The 17,883-nt window shown below is 50.3% G+C and overlaps 1 protein-coding gene across 1 annotated transcript in view; it reads right to left on the reverse strand.

Annotated features, from left to right (window-relative positions):
- Positions 1–11,513: 11,513 nt before the first annotated feature.
- The window catches only part of LOC144949083 (neurexin-1-beta-like), a 559,393-nt gene continuing 553,023 nt past the window's right edge, over positions 11,514–17,883 (reverse strand). Inside the window, exon 8 of the mRNA XM_078878916.1 lies at positions 11,514–11,816. Coding sequence (XP_078735042.1) covers positions 11,514–11,816 — 303 coding nt within the window. The remainder of the gene's footprint in view (positions 11,817–17,883) is intronic.

Genomic DNA, 17,883 nt, shown 5'->3' on the forward strand with positions numbered 1-17,883 from the left:
TCCTTGAAGTTGATTGGTCCACACCCGAGACAGCTTTCCATTGTCTTTAAGTTGTGCGCCTTGTGGCGTCATCTGGTCCAACCCATGTGAGACTAGGCTCTAAGGAAAGCTGTCTCGGGTGTGGACCAATCAACTTCAAGGACAGCGCATACATTATCAGAGTTATGTTTTTTGTTTTGATTATGACTGCAGGTATTGTGGTCTATGCAAACATGACTCCTTGTAAAAAGGTGTCAGTTTTGTTGCCAGATAGAAGGGTAAAAAAACAATTATCAAGTCTGTTCACGTTTGCAAATGTGTCGAGTCTCCTACCCCGCCACGTAAACGAGTGCAACGGCAATAATAACGATACTTTGCAATAAAGTGTTTTGGGTTAGATCGCGTAGATATAAATGTGTCGTCGTTAACCCACCACCATCTAACGCAGCCAATGAGTAAGGTTTGTCGCGTAAACAGAACGTGCCGATTCGTTACTAGAACAGCACACCGGTGTCTTGGAGAGTAAATTTACAACATTTACAATTCGAGTACGACGTTTCGCTGGTGATTACAACCAGCTTCATCGGGCCAATTTTGCCAGAATTGTGAAGACGTCTTCCAAAGCCTATGCGTTAAACTAATGTACCTGCCAACCCCTTATCAGTGCTGCCTACCTTATTACAGACCAATTCAGATCTTATTGGTCACCCCGTGCCCTGACAAATCTCAACGTTCATCCTACAGAGTCCCATCACAAGGGAGAAACACAAACAAATACACAATTTGTTGCCCGTATTGAAACGGCTGTACGCCGTATGGACCTGAAAACTCAATTTCCCTGTACAAGAATGCGGGTAAATCGTATGGGTTGACAGCTATGAACTAACCGCGGTGTGATTTCAACGTCGGGTTCAGTCACTTCTGTCACTGGCAATGGACCAATGCAGCAACCAATACGCGTGGCTGCCCTCTAAGTGAATGTTGTAGTTGCTTGCCCAAGGCATTTTAAAGTCAAATTCAGCCCTCGGTGAGGATAACGCTTCACAATTCCTCACTGATTTAGAGATAAATGTAAGTTTCGAAATGTTACAGTTGTTGTGGTATATACAGGATGTTCTTAAGATTGCTGTGTGTTTGAGAAGCAAGGTGGTTCGCGGAAGAATACACCATTTTTAGGATTTCCCCTGCGCAAGTGAGCATTGTGGCAGCACTAAGTAGTGGCAATTCCACGATTACATGGCGGGGCCAGTTTATCCATAGGACAATTGCTATAGACTTAGAAAAGTGGTACAGTACAGTATATACAATAACTGAAAGTAGCATTTGTCTTACCAAAGGCTATATTTCAAAAGTTGTAGTCTGAAAAGCGATTGAGTAGCGATTATTTTGAAAGTGTTTTTTTTCAAAACACAACTTAAAGTTTACCACGTTGTTAAATATATACACACACATCCAAATTTTACAAGAACAATTGGAGTTTTTCTTTTGTCTTCCTATCTAGAGATTGTTATTCCTCGCATCTAACAACACTCGCGCCCCCTTCCTCTCTCTCTCTCTGTGCGCGCAAGGTGGGAGTCCAACCTGCGTGGGAAACACTCCGTAAGGGATCACTGCCAAACCGAGGTCCTTACGCTGTGACCCACAGGGCAGGCCGTTACAACAACAACAACCAAAATAATCATCCGGTTGCAAAATGTCCACAAAGTCTATCAAGGAGCGCTCCGTGTGGTTTTGACCGTCGAGTTGCCACCTGCTCTGCTTTTTTGTTGTTGTTGTTGTTTTTCTCTCTCTCCCAGGATCGTCTCCTCGCTGAGGTATCTCTCCCCGGGGGAACACCTCGTGAGGTCGTCTCCCCGCGGCATTCCGCGTGAAGTCCCGGTTCTCCGTCAGCGACGTGAAGTCCTCCTCCTCCCTACTCCTCTTCCTCCCTCCTGCTTGACCTCCCTCCGCACGATACCGTCCAGTTTGTGTGTGTGTGTGTGTTTGCGTGACCTCAGACGCTTGAGAGACGAGAGCCGTTGAGCAGCGTGCGGCTCCGTGTGGTGCTCAGGTAGTGGTATCATTTGCCGCCGGGCTTTCAAAAATACAAATACAACACAAACTGGGCATTGCTCGGACAAATGTGCATTCAGACATCGGTGTGACGTGTTGCATTAGCGCCACGCGCGTCACTAACTCGAGTCCGTGGCTCCGCACGCTTCTTTGCGTACTTTTGAGCCATCGTTCCATTTTTTTCCCCCTCCCCTTTCCTTTGCCGGCGTCCCGACGTTTCGGAGCCACCCGCCGGAGCGGCGCGAGGGGACGGCGTCGTTGGCGTGCGGGCTCCATCCAGCAGTGGGTAGATCACGGCTGACGATGATGAAGATGGCGACGACGACGAACTCAAGTCCTTTGTGTTTGGAGGCGGAGCATAATGACAACAACAACGACATCGCAAGGGACGCAGCGACTTGCCGTGAAGCGAGAGACGTGAGCGGGCAAGCCCCGCGCGCGTGTTTATGCCCAGCTGGGTTCGCTGAACCTTTTCCGCCAACTCAGAAGGTGCGGGGTCCAAGTGCGGGCAAGCTCGTGCCCAGTTTTGAGACTTGCCGCTCGAATCCCGCCACGGCGTGAGATCGCGCGGACCGCGTTCTGTACAGAGTCGGTCCTCGCGAGCCGCGAACGCGACAGAATAAAAAAAGAGAAATCCGCGGGGGACAAAGTTACATTCGGAATCCCGCGCTCGGGGCGACGCGCGCTCTTTTGCGCCGTTAGAACGAACAGCGGCACGTTTTACTCCTGAAGCCGTTTCGTTCTCACGTGACGCAGCGAGCCCCCCACCTCCAATTCCACCCCACCCCCAACTCCCCACCACCCCCAACTCCCCACCACCCCCAAATCCCACCACCTCCAACTGCCCCCCACCCTCAACTACCCCCAACCCCAGCTCCCCCCCACCCCGAACTACCCCCCACCCCCAACTCCCCGCCACCCCAACTCCCCCCCACCCCGAACTACCCCCCACCCCCAACTCCCCGTCACCCCCAACTCCCACCCACCCGAAACTACCCCCCACCCCCAACTCCCCCCCACCCCGAACTACCCCCCACCCCCAACTCCCCGTCACCCCCAACTCCCACCCACCCGGAACTACCCCCCACCCCCAACTCCCCCCCACCCCGAACTACCCCCCACCCCCAACTCCCCGCCACCCCCAACTCCCCCCCACCCCGAACTACCCCCCACCCCCAACTCCCCGCCACCCCCAACTCCCCCCCACCCCCAACTCCCCCCACCCCCAACTCCCCCCCAACCAAACTCCCCACCACCCCAACTCCCCCCCACCCCCAACTCCCCCCCACCCCCAACTCCCCCCCACCTCCAACTCCCCCCCCACCCCCAACTCCCCCCCACCCCAACTCCCCCCCACCCCCACCCCCAACTCCCCCTCACCCCCAGCTCCCCCTCACCCCCAACTCCCCCCCACCCCAACTCCCCCCCACCCCCAACTCCCCCCACCCCCAACTCCCCCCCACCCCCAAATCCCACTACCTCCAACTCCCCCCCAACCAAACTCCCCACCACCCCAACTCCCCCCCACCCCCAACTCCCCCCCACCCCCAACTCCCCCCCACCTCCAACTCCCCCCCCACCCCCAACTCCCCCCCCACCCCAACTCCCCCCCACCCCCAACTCCCCCTCACCCCCAACTCCCCCCCCACCCCAACTCCCCACCACCCCAACTCCCCCCCACCCCCACCCCCAACTCCCCCTCACCCCCAACTCCCCCCCACCCGCAACTCTCCCCCCCACCCCCCTTCGTTCGATTCGGTTTCTCACCCTCTCGCTCGCTCTCTTTCCACCACCTCGCGCTCGCAGGAGACGAACGAGGATGCGGAATGAGGCATGCGCACACGACCAAGACGACGCGAGCACCCGCGGGGGGCTTTCTCACGACGGCAAGTCCCATTTATGAATTTCCCAATAGGACAAAAGATTTAAACGCCACACGTTTAACTGAAACTTGCTCAAGGTGTACGTGAAGCGGACCCCCCCCCCCCCACCACGGGGAACGTCTCGCGAAGAAGCAATGTTTTTGGTGACTTTCCTTTCAGAGAGGTTCGATTTTTATATTCTTGGTTCTTTTTGGGAAAAGTCACGTAGAAGGGAAATAATAAAATAATAAAAATATAAAACAGTAAAAATTCTCACGACGTTTCCACTGCAACACAAGCAATCATCATCAGGTGTGAAATCCACAGCAAGAAATTTTGAAAAAAGTGGCAGGAAAAACCGCCACTTTTTTCAAATTTTAAATCAAAATTTAGGTTCGATTTTGTTATCTTTTTGCTTTGCGTCGCGCGACGGCAAACAGACGCCCTGCCTCCCACGATGGAGCCATCTCCGTCGCGACTTCGTGGACCCCAAGCAATCCCGTCCGCTGGGATGCGCAATGCCACGCGCGGTCTGTCGCTGAGAATGATCTCAAGCCTACGGAGACACGTGCACCTCTTCCAGAACCTCCTCATCCCCCATGGCGCACAAACACCGTCCGTTCGCAACAACGTCATCACTGTCATCGGTCGTGATCTCAAACAAACAGAACTCTCGTTAGGAAAGTAAAAAAAAAAAATTCAATCGTTATTTAGAACTCATCCCTCCAAATAAGAAGGTCAGATTATACGTAAGCCTCCTCGATCCATATTGTGAACAGAGTCAGCTTGTGCGGAGCCGCATCTCGGGACGCAGTTGCATTTAGTTGCAATGTAAATCCAAATTGCATACCACGGCGTTCATACTTTGGGTAAGCCAACGAGGGTTGTCTTGTGCGTAAACCGGTCGCTATTGTGCACGATTGGAAATTCCACCACTGTCCTCGGAACTGCTGACGAAGATGAGGTATGGAGACACGTCAAAAAAAAGATCATACCAACAACCGATTCACTCTTAATTGCGTCCGATCGCATTAAGCGGCGTTGAGCATGGTTAATAGTTATATGGGAGGGTGACCTGGGATTGCCAGGTGTTGCAGTCTTGGGCTGGGAGGTGGCCAGAAGATTGCGGTACAGCAAGGGATTATTGAATGTATCTGTGCGGAGCTCTGCATGGTCGTGCGTTTTCTCCCCGGGAAATGCAGTTTAGCCAAGGCCATCGTTAGTGGCCAATAATTAATTTAATTGCAAAAAAAGTTATTAAGTGTTTATAGCATTAAATGGTAAGTTACAAAGGCTGGGAACACATCCTCATACTACTAACGTTATAGGTGATTCAATGTACGAAGTTTGAATACACAAACGAAGCTCCAGGCAGAATCTACAATCAGTATAGTGCTGGGACATTAGGTCAATTAATGTGGCGGTGATTAATTGGACGTGGTCTTTATGATCATCCTTTTGGTTGGGAGTTAGCAGCTGGTGAAAGTTGTACGTGTGTCCATTTAACTTACGTACGTAGCCAACCCGTGCTAATCGGAGGTATGCATGTATTTTTGTTGAACTTCTTTCGCGCCGTACGTATCCAACCGTGCTAATCGGAGGTACACGGCTGGCTACCGTGAGCCATCCCCTAACGCACCCAGCTTTCCTTGGGTAAAGATGACCCAAATCCCGTCCTCTATTGTCAGTAAAGCTGTCACGGATGTGACACATCTGAATATATATAGGCAATATATAATGACATGTGTTTTCGTTGCTTGGGGCTATTGGTACAACAATGACTGCACAGCGAATTAAAAAAAGCAATCGCGTTCAAATTGTTTCTGCACTTAATTTTGGCTAAATTCCAGCTCTGCGAATGAAATTATCGGTTTGGCCATCACGTGACAAATCTCACTGTCACGTGCAGAGGCGAGTGGGAAAGTGATGCCCCCATCTGAGTGTTGTGTGCCGCAGAGGTCACTTGGAAGGAATTGAAATCTACAGGGTGGCCCAAAGAGTCAGAACACACACGGTTATATTTATTTTAACAAATCAAATAGGGTTATGTCATTTAATTTAACAACCGTTCTAAAACTGGCTTCCATTAACACGAATGCACGCATGAGTTCCCTTTTGAAATTAATTTAACACTTAAAAAAAATATATATTACAGCTTCCTTCTTTAGCACACGTAGAAACTAATTGAACTCGTTCGTCTTTGGTCAATTTTCTTTCCATTTTAAAATTTTTATCTGAAAATTGAAGAAAAAAACCCCGTGATATTAATAACGATAAAGGTTCAATATTAACTTAAAATATTAACATGGCCGAGGTTTTTTGTTGCGCTATATCGCGTAAAAAGATAATGTGCCGTTAAACCCGCCACTATTATGAGCTGTAAGCACACTCTAAGCAAGCGATAAGCAGTGTCGGGTTTAACGACACATTTATAGTAACGCGATATCACCTAAAACACCTCTATTATGGATTAATTGGTCGTGAAAGCCTACTTCGTGTTAAAACATAACAATTCAAATGCTTTAATGCCAGTGTTAAAATAAATGAAACAACCATTCGTGTTCTCACTTTTGGGCCACTCTGTAAGAAGCAATCATTGCCACACAACTTTGAAAACTCCTGAAGAAAGAGAAAGAAATTGCCACGAGCCTCAGCGACGCTTTTCAGAACATTGACAACGAAACGATACAGGGTTGTCACGTGAACAGAACATGCCAATTCGTTACCAGGACAGCACACCGGTTGTGTGTTGGAGAGCAAAGCCACAACATTTAAAATCTGGCTGTCGCCTGATGATGCTAATTGTAATTACTGGCGAAACGTCGTACTCCGATTGTAAATGTTGTGGCTTTGCTTTCCAACACACCGGTGTTGCTGTACTAGTAACAAATTGGCCACGTTCTGTTCACGTGACAAACATTACTGATTGGCCGTGTCGGGTGGTGGAAGGTTTAATGACACATTGATATATTTACACGATCTAAGCCCAGAAAAAAACGATACTATGGATGATATCGGTCGCGAAAGCCGACATGTTAAACTATCAAAAACAAATCTCAGAGATTTCCCTTTGATATGCCACTTCCATGGGATTGATCTCCAAACACGAAGAAAGGGTCTTGACTACGCTAAATATCCAAAGGCGATAATACTTTGTCTTGTGACGACGGAGAGCGCAGTCTGCTGCGTAGAATTGAGGATTTAAAAAAAAATTATTTTGTTGCAAAAATAATGAAAAGATGACCTAAATAGTGTGCTCCAGAATGTTCGGAATTACTGTCAAGGATTGTGTCGCACATCTGAAAATAGCCACACACACAAAGAAAAAGATACCCCGTATAGCCTGTAACTGACTGTTGGGGCAAGTGCTGTTAGCGAGCACTTATGAAGGTCGGCACTGCACACGAGGAGGTGGGTGGCCAGCACCACGCCCGGCCGCCTTTGTCTCCCCAGTGGCGATGCTTACTCATTCGAGGTTGAGTCGACCTAAGGAAAGGCCCAGGACCGGTTCAGATAATCGTCACCGGCGTAGGCCGTGAGCGGGAATCGAACCCGAGTTTGCTGGGTTCGTAGCGCAGCGTGGTGCTAACCGCTACACCACCGCTCCCCACCTACACACAGACACGCGCGCACACACAACGCGCACAAACGCGCGCGCGTTATTATTATTTTACTTTTTTTTTGTGCAAAATATATTTTGATCTATGGCCGAGGCCTTGCAGGAGCGATTTGACTGGCTCGGTGGGATTGCCTAAATTGGCGGGAGTGCTGTTGCCGCAATGCGAAGTTGTCTGATGAGGTAATCAATCAGTGCCCACGGGCAAGCGCGTGGAAATTTGTGTTTGCATCCCCTCGACAGCTCAAGTCTTCCAGAGGACGGGGTCAAAGGGTCATACGCGCAAAACCTCGCAGTCGATGGCGGGCGCTATTGCTGGAGAAAAAAAAAAACCGCAAGCAAAAAGCGCGGGGTCCCCAAGAGGCTCAGGGTGGACCCCAGATTCAGGAGAAGACCAAATAAAGCCCCCAGGCGTTCGCCAAATATCAGCTCAGAATTCACATCCACTTGCATACAAAATCCAACCAACACTACATCTCTGCCTTGTCTGCGTCTCTCTCATCTCACTACATCTCTGCCTTGTCTGCATCTCTCTCTCATCTCACTACATCTCTGCCTTGTCTGCATCTCTCTCATCTCACTACATCTCTGCCTTGTCTGCATCTCTCTCATCTCTCTACATCTCTGCCTTGTCTGCATCTCTGTCATCTCTCTACATCTCTGCCTTGTCTGCATCTCTCTCATCTCACTACATCTCTGCCTTGTCTGCATCTCTCTCATCTCACTACATCTCTGCCTTGTCTGCATCCATCTCTCATCTCTCTACATCTCTGCCTTGTCTGCATCTCTCATCTCTCTACATCTCTGCCTTGTCTGCATCTCTCTCATCTCACTACATCTCTGCCTTGTCTGCATCTCTCATCTCTCTACATCTCTGCCTTGTCTGCATCTCTCTCTCATCTCTCTACATCTCTGCCGTGACTGCATCTCTCTCTCATCTCTCTACATCTCTGCCTTGTCTGCATCTCTCTCATCTCTCTACATCTCTGCCTTGTCTGCATCTCTGTCATCTCTCTACATCTCTGCCTTGTCTGCATCTCTCTCATCTCACTACATCTCTGCCTTGTCTGCATCTCTGTCATCTCTCTACATCTCTGCCTTGTCTGCATCTCTCTCTCATCTCTCTACATCTCTGCCTTGTCTGCATCTCTCTCTCATCTCACTACATCTCTGCTTTGTCTGCATCTCTCTCTCATCTCACTACACCTCTGCCTTGTCTGCATCTCTCATCTCTCTACATCTCTGCCTTGTCTGCATCTCTGTCATCTCACTACATCTCTGCCTTGTCTGCATCTCTCTCTCATCTCTCTACATCTCTGCCTTGTCTGCATCTCTCTCATCTCTCTACATCTCTGCCTTGTCTGCATCTCTCTCATCTCACTACATCTCTGCCTTGTCTGCATCTCTCTCATCTCTCTACATCTCTGCCTTGTCTGCATCTCTCTCTCATCTCACTACATCTCTGCCTTGTCTGCATCTCTCTCATCTCACTACATCTCTGCCTTGTCTGCATCTCTCTCTCATCTCACTACATCTCTGCCTTGTCTGCATCTCTCTCTCATCTCACTACATCTCTGCCTTGTCTGCGTCTCTCTCTCATCTCTCTACATCTCTGCCTTGTCTGCATCTCTCTCTCATCTCTCTACATCTCTGCCTTGTCTGCATCTCTCTCTCATCTCACTACATCTCTGCCTTGTCTGCGTCTCTCTCATCTCTCTACATCTCTGCCTTGTCTGCATCTCTCTCATCTCTCTACATCTCTGCCTTGTCTGCGTCTCTCTCATCTCTCTACATCTCTGCCTTGTCTGCATCTCTCTCATCTCACTACATCTCTGCCTTGTCTGCGTCTCTCTCTCATCTCACTACATCTCTGCCTTGTCTGCATCTCTCTCTCATCTCTCTACATCTCTGCCTTGTCTGCATCTCTCTCTCATCTCTCTACATCTCTGCCTTGTCTGCGTCTCTCTCACCTCTCTACATCTCTGCCTTGTCTGCATCTCTCTCATCTCACTACATCTCTGCCTTGTCTGCATCTCTCTCTCATCTCTCTACATCTCTGCCTTGTCTGCATCTCTCTCTCATCTCACTACATCTCTGCCTTGTCTGCGTATCTCTCATCTCTCTACATCTCTGTCTCTTGTCTGTACATTATCTCTTCTGCCTCACTCGGGAATTTACTAATTGAAAGGGGGGAGGGTTGAAACATAATTTCTGATGAGGGAGGGGGGGGCCCAATTGGCCAGCACCGCCTATCATTTATAGGCACGGATGTGTGTACGCAACACACACCAGCCGTATGTATGTGTGTATGTTGATCTTCTTCCGCGCCGTACGTAGCCAACCGTGATAATCGGAGCCGTGTGAGCAAAAAGCACACGTGGTTTACCCGCGCACAATCGCAACACCGGGTAGCGGTCTGGTATGCGAATCACGCACACACCTGCTCAGGTACGGGCACGCACAAGCACGCCCTCTGTATCTCTAGCACTTAAAACTAAACTATAAATATTTTTATTGTATTATACCAGGTAAAGGCCCACTAAGCGACGTGGCACTTTTTCAGAAGCGACTTGGCCACAAGTGATAGCTCAGCGAAGTGGCTCGTCGTCATCGTCGTATGGAAATTTTATCGCAGCGAAACATTCTAAACGCGTGATGTCGATACGAAATGTATGGAGGGAACAACCGGTGGACCTGGAGAAAAATCCACGCAACCACAGGGAGAGAGAGAGAGAGACCATGCAAACTCCAAATAAATACAGCAGGGTCGAAGTCGAACCCACGACCACCTGCATACCAGGCGAGGTAGTCAACATATCGTCACCTACGGCCTTGCTAGTGCATTGCCAAAGAAAGGGACGTGGGGGGAGAGAGGCCGGACGATGAACGACGTTGAATGATGCACCACGTTTGGCTTTGAGAGGTGAGAACGACAGAGCAAGAATAAAGTGATTTCATCCGTGCAAAATAAAAAAAACCAAATTGCCTTCATGAACCACGCCGATTTGGTGGTTGCGCAAGAATGGTGCAGAAGCATCGTGAAACACGCCGAGACAAATATGGTGGGAAAATAAATAAATACAGCACTTTGTGTTTCTTGAGATTGTGCCGTTAGGCGCAATAACAACAAAAAACAACAATAAAAAAAGATGCCAATTCCTCCCGACCGACCACCCATCCACCACCCCAGAGAGAGAAAAAGAAAGAAAATCCCGGCTCAAGTTATTGGGTGCTTGCAGCGCGTATTATTAGTGGCGGCGTATAACAACAACAGCAGCAGCAGCAGCAAACAACAGCGACGGCGATAAAGAACCAGCCTCTAATTCTTCATCCGGCGGTGAAGGATGAGAGAACAGGGTTCAGGCTTTTGACGTCTGCGGCGACACCTGACGCTTTGGTATTTCCCGGTGCCCTGCCGCCCTTCATGCGGTCGCACAAATCGGGCCCCAAAAAGTTTGTCGTCGTTCAAAATGTTCACGCCCAACTCTGCCCATCAGACAAAGCCGCACACGTCGCCCGCATGTGTCCATGCCCCACCCCCCCCCCCCCTTTTGTATCATCTCCCCCCAGCTCCGCCACCCAGACAACATCGATCGCACTCCCGCTCCCTTCACCGCTTTCGTGCCATTTTAATAATCCCTCGATGGGTGACAGCTTCCCTACCCCACCACCGTCGCGCTCACACGCCTGGTTTAACCTCTTGACCCATCTCAGGCCCGCGCCACCCAGCCGCCACTTCGCTCAGCGTGCCGCACACCACCGACCCACGTCAGGGCCATCTCCAGCACCACGGACAGTTTCGGTGGGGGCGGGGGAGTGGGGCGATGCGTGGCACCCCCTGCTAGTGCGCACAACTGCCCTCCCTCCCTCCCACTCTTCCTAACATTCCCTGGATATTCCACAGCGAGCCGATGGTGGGAAGGGAGAGGGAGGGTAGTGGAGGAAGAAGAAGATCAAGAAGGCAGTAGGAGGAGCAGGAGTGACGGGAAGGCGGGCTTCCATCCTCAGACAAAATACTCCTTGTCCTTCCCGCACGGGCTGCTGGCGCCAGTGTGTGCGGGCGACGTCTTGGCTCCCTTAGCCGGGGAACCGCCGCCGGCGGTGGCCGCTGCGGCGCCGTCACGAGCCCCCCCGCCGCTGGCCGTGCCGCCGGGCGTGCCGTCGCGGCTCTGGTACTTGTACATGGCGTAGAGCAAGATGAGGATGCACAGGGCGGCGGCGGCCACGATGCCGGCCACCATCCCCGTGGTGCTGCCCGACTCTGGCACGGCCTCGGCGACGCCCGGAATTCCCATGGGGTCCTCGGCCTGCGAGCGGCAACGGGCACAGGGTGGGGAAGTGGGGGGGGGGTGGGGGTGTTCGCTTCCGTGAAGGGCTGGTACGCACCGTTCAGCCGCACGGTCAAAGCATCGCGGTGGGTCCCGTCCACCGCCGGACGGCGCAAGTGGTTAAGTTTATTTCGAGAGGTGCAGCGCCGCTGTTTGTAAACAGACATTGTTTGTGTTACTCACCGCAGAGAACTGTAGCGACACGATAGTAACTCTTTCTAGATTTGAAGTTTTCGAGACTGCAAGGATTCATAGTCTTTGGTTTTTTCGGTAAAGTCACGTAGGTAAAAAATTCTAAATAAATTAAATCATGTTTCGGAAGCAACACAAGCCTCCGTCGTCAAGGAGGCTTGTGTTGCTTCGGAAACGTCGTGATTTAATTTATTTTAATGTTTTACCCATGTGACTTCACCGAAAAAAACAGACAGTAACTCTATGATAGCTGGCCCCAAAACGTGCCACAAGCCCTCCCGCGTGGCCGTTTGCTTCCGATTCCGTTTGGAATCGATTAAATTCCGTTCATAGTCGATTTCGTTCCGATGACGTACACGTGAGTAATCGTAAACGAAATTTGGAAGAAAAACTGATGACGTACACGTACATAGACGCACGTCATCGAGAATGGGAAAGGGTTAATCGCCACCTGCAACCGCTTTGTCCACATCTGAGTGAGGAGTTGTGCAACAGTGACGTGTCTGTGCGTGCCCAAAGTGTCTAGCCATGCCCTCAACAGCAGAGATCCACCCCATTCCTGGTAAGCTCACCTACTAAAAAAAAAAATATTGGTAAAGATTGATGAAATCCTGCATGTGAGAAGAAAACGCAACATTTTCAGCGACAAACGATGACACTGCAGCGAGAGAAGGTCGTTTTGCAGTGACAATACTGACTCCTCCGTGTGTGTGCGGATGTTGAACTTGTTTCGCCACCGTACGTAACAAACCGTGCTAATCGGAGGTGCGGGGGAAGAGGACATCGACCTAAACACGCAAAACAGCAGCTAGGCTGCTCAAGCACGGTGATTTTTGTGAACGCGTTTTAAATGGGGACGATTGCATTTCTTCTTGAGCAAAACAACTTTCCTGGGGGATGTGAAACAGCGGCACGTGACCGGTAAATTGAGGGCAATGAATTGACAATCTGGGCGAAATTCTATGGGGGGGGGGGTGGGTGGGGGATACTTTTCTTAACGAAACACGTGGACTTCTCCACAAATCTGGCTGTCGCCTGATGAAGCTGGTTGTAATTCCTGGCGAAACGTCGTACTCAGATTGTAAATACTGTGGCTTGGCTCTCCAACACACCGGTGTTGATGTACTCGTGACGAATTGGCACGTTCTGTTTACGTGGCAACCCTTACTAGTTGGCTGTGTCGGGTGGTGGCGGGTTTAACGACACATTTATATATTTACCCCAAAAAAACCCTTTATTATGGATGATACTGGTCGCAAAAGTCTACGTGTTAAACTAATTTCCCTTGTTAGCAAAATACACTTTTGTCCCCCGGCAGAAAATAATGACAGAATTTAAGCTTCTGCCTAATTAAAGGCATGCCTGTTGAATAATTACACGAAGCTCTACATATAATCTTGATGGTAACTTTATATCAACAGATATAATTAGTTATATTGCGAGCGCAGCTGTTGCGATTATTATTTTGATATCGAGAAGTAAAATAGTTTGAACGTGGGTCAATTATTTGAAAATGTGCACTCGGGGTTATTCCAATTAATTAATTCTCGCTGTGCAATATGATTGCCTTGCACTATATATGTACTTTAAAAAAAATTAATGGTTAAATCACCATTTCTTCGTGTTGTAAAACACTGTGTAACAACTTTTTTTTGTTCCTGGGCAATGAGTGTTAAATCCTAATTGCTATACTTTTGAGGCATATGCAATTAGAAAACGCCACTTACTACCCAGGAACAAAAAACGTGTTATATAGTGAAATCAATCCTAAATATTAGTTGATAATAATGGAAATGTCAATTTCATTTATGTTTTCTTCCACGTTGGCTACACTATTTTAACAATCTGTTGGCTGCACCTTCACCTTCTAGCGCCCCTTAATAATTTTAACGAGCTTTGTCACATTTGGAAGTTTGCTAATTCAAATTCTCGTCAAAGACCAACTGGGCACATTATCACCACCACCACCACCACCATTATCATCATCCCCTCATCAATAAAGTAAGAACCAATTTGTAGAATGTTAACACTGCCAAGTTCTGAACCAATAGATTTGAAAATGCCGTACGACCATTGCCTGGCCACATTGCACGCCTAAGCCTGCAACACTCTGACTATTACTACACAGTCTCCCGTTGAAGTACTAACCAGGCCCACGACCGCTTAGCTTTGAAGATCTCAGAAGGTCAGGGACACGAAGAGCGTTTCGCTCATAGGCGTTTAGAATTCTCTGCTATCGTGAAATGAAGCACTTTAGAGAAGATGGGATTAAAAATAAACATCCTTGTGGATAAATACATACGTGACCTTGCGCTGCATTTGCAATCAAAGTTGCGTGTGTTGTGCACGCCACACAAGTGTATAGGGGCAAAAAAACACAACACCATTAAATTTCGATTTAAAGCTTTCGTGACTGCAGGGATTCATCTTCTTGGTTCTTTCGGTAAAGTCACGTAGAATGGAAATAATAAAATAATAAAAATAAAACACAATAAAATAATTCTCACGATGTTTCGGCCACAACGCAAGCAGCCATCCTCAGGTGAAGAACAGGTCTGTCGAGAAGACATAGTCTGAAAGTTCTTCACCTGAGGACGGCTGCTTGCGTTGTGGCCGAAACGTCGTGAGAATTATTTTATTATGTTTTATTTTTATTATTGTATTATTTCTATTCGTACACAGTCTCCCGTTGAAGTACTAACCAGGCCCACGACCGCTTAGCTTTGAACATCTCACGAGGTCAGGGACACGAAGAGCGTTTCGCTCATCGGTGTTTAGAATTCTCTGCTATCGTGAAATGAAGCACTTTAGAGAAGATGGGATTTTAAAAAAAACATCCTTGTGGATAAATACATACGTGACCTTGCACTGCATTTGCAATCACAGTACGTGTGTAATAAACGACTGGACCACGATGTCTGGCTCAGTGTCCTTTATTCGGTTCGTGCTGTACACCCACACGGCTGTCTTTACTCTGTAGCTTCTCCACGGTGCTGACTCCAATGTCGGCCCGATCCACAACAGCAGCCCCGCTGCTGTTTCTCTCACACAGCCCCCCTTGGCTGTACTCGCTGCAACTCCTCTCTCTCCACCTCCTGGCAGCCTCGTGCTGTCTCTCTCTCTCTCTCTCCGCAGCTCCTCCTGGCAGCCACACCGCTGCCTCTAACATGCAGCCCTCTCTCTCTCTCCGCAGCTCCTCCTGGCAGCCACACCGCTGCCTCTAACACGCAGCCCTTCTGGCTGTCTCCTCTGCAGCTGCACACCACTCCGCAGCTTCCTCTTATCTTCGGGGTTGGCTCCCGATGGCCGTCGGCGCCCCCCCTCTCCACACTCGCCCGCGTGGCCTCACTCTTTTCCGCTCACACCCCGACTGCCTTCCCCTTCCGGTTTACCCGCTTAAGGACCCGAACCTTCCCCCCACGTCACATGACTCCACCCCCCGTAACGTCACATCCGGAAGGTCGCTTACGCCCGCATTACACCACCCTCCCCCGTAGAAAAATCCCAGCCGACCTCGGCTGACCAATAGCAAATCGTAATGCGGCGAACCGAACTTCCCCCCCTAAAGGACACTAAGCATACAATGTAACAGCAAGAACAACAACAACAACGCAATTAACATCAACGAACGTACAAAAAGCAGGCAATAAATACAACTGTAAGAAAAAAATAACAAGACAACAACAATCAACGAAACGTAAGCGATTTGGAACGTGTGCGGGTCGCCGGCCCGTCCCGGACGGTCGGCGGCCCACTCGCAGAACGGGAACGCGATGAAAGTCGAGGAATGACAGGGGGTAATCCCCCTGTCGCAGCTGGAAGTCCACCGCCGTCCCGTGTCTCTAAAGAGTTAGTCTTAGGCTTGTCCTGTGACCGTGCCCGCAGCTGGGTCGGAAGGGCTGCAGGGCTCGAAGGTCCCGCAGACCTGGCAGGCGTCCTCCGAGCAGGGCCCCTCGTCCCCCGCAATGTCACGGCCGGCCTGTCTGGAACAGGTACGACAGGCGCTCTAGCAAGATCAATGGACGCAGGCAGGGGAGAGTCAGCAGCAACAGACCCCGGCAAGGCAACATTGGGGGATGACGCATCATGTAAGGGAGCAACATATGGTTTCAAACGCGACGTATGCACAACCCAGCGACGAGACCCAATCTGGACGCGTGCTGACTGTGGGTTGGGAACCGCAATGAGGCGTACGGGACCATGCCAGGGTTTGTGCAATTTCGGCGAGGTCCCCGGACGTACCTGTGGACAATGAAGCCAGGCTAGGTCCCCAACCTTCCAAGGGCACTCCCCCTCAGACCGTCGCGCATATCGCTCGTTCCGGGCCTGGGCTTTGGCCGTAGCCACGCGGGCATTCTCCCGCGCCTCCGTGACTCGGCGAACCGTGTCCTGAATGTATTCAGGAAGTGGTTTACGAGGTCCCTTCACCCCAGTTCCCAATTGCACATCCACCGGCGGCACGTTTTCCCGACCATACATAAGGTAAAACGGCGAATATCCTGTAGCCGCATAAGGCGTCATCCTGTACGCCGAAAGCACCCCGGGGATGTGCAGATCCCAATCTGATTGTTGTTCACTCACGGTATGGCAAAGCATGGCAGACAATGTCCTGTTCAGCCGTTCAACCATACCATCCGTCTGCGGATGGTATGGGGATGTCCGTACTTTCTTAGTCCCAAGGCCCGCGCACACTTCCGCCAATAATTTAGAAGATAAATTCCTGCCCTGGTCCGTGAGGAGTCTCTCAGGCGCCCCCTTATCCATAATATACCCAAACAAAAAGGCGTCGGTAATGGCCGCGGCCGACTGATCGGGCAACGGCCAGGCCATCGGCCAACGGGAGAGGTACTCAACCCCTACCAGCAAATATTTATTACCCCTCGCCGATGGTGGAAAAGGTCCCAATATGTCCAGTGCCACCAATTCATTGACTCGAGACACCTGAATCGACTGGAGAGGCGGCACGTAAGGATGTTTCGGCGGCTTACGTCGTGCACACGCAGGGCACGCGCGCACGTGCCCTACGACATCTGTCGCCATGCCGTGCCAAAAATAATGACGTTGCAACGTCAACAAGGTCTTCTGCACCCCTAAATGTAAGAGAGTGTCACAATGGAGGGTTCTAATCAACTCGAATCGCAAGGACGTTGGTACCACCAGGCGCCAACGTTCCTGGAACCCCTCCCGCCACATAAGCAGACCATCTCGGAGAGCGGTTTGCGGCCCCACAGCCGTACTCGGACTCCCATTGTCCTTAGCAGACCGCTTCCGCAAGGACACCAATGACTCATCCATCATCTGTTCCCGGATCCAGACAGACCGCGGCAGATTCAAAACCCCGTCAGCCGGTCCCGGTTCCATCGGAGTGTCCGACTTCTCGACGGCCAACGTAAGCGGCTGAGGGGGGTTTGGAATCGGCGAACACCTATGCGTCCCCGACTCACATTTACAAGGGGCGCGCCGCGGTAATCTGGAAAGTGCGTCAGCGTTCGCATGGCGCACTCCCTTCCGATGTTGAATTTGGAAGGAAAATTCCTGTAGCGTGTCCAACCAACGTGCCAACTGTCCGGATGGCTGGTCAATTTTAAGGGCATATTGCAAGGCCGCATGATCCGTACGCACAATAAAAGAACGACCGTAGAGGTATGGTCGAAATTGCCGTAGGAAAAAAACAACCGCCAATAGTTCTCTGCGAGTGACACAGTAGCGGGTTTCCGCAGGAGACAAGACTCGGCTACCATACGCCACGACACGCTCTACACCCCCTTTAGACTGTGGTAACACCGCCCCAATACCTGTGTCACTCGCGTCCGTATCAAGAATGAATGGGTGATCGAAATCGGGATAATCCAAT

This window comes from Lampetra fluviatilis, chromosome 52 (genome assembly GCF_964198595.1).
Source record: "Lampetra fluviatilis chromosome 52, kcLamFluv1.1, whole genome shotgun sequence".
In the NCBI taxonomy this organism is placed as follows: Eukaryota; Metazoa; Chordata; class Hyperoartia; order Petromyzontiformes; family Petromyzontidae; genus Lampetra; species Lampetra fluviatilis.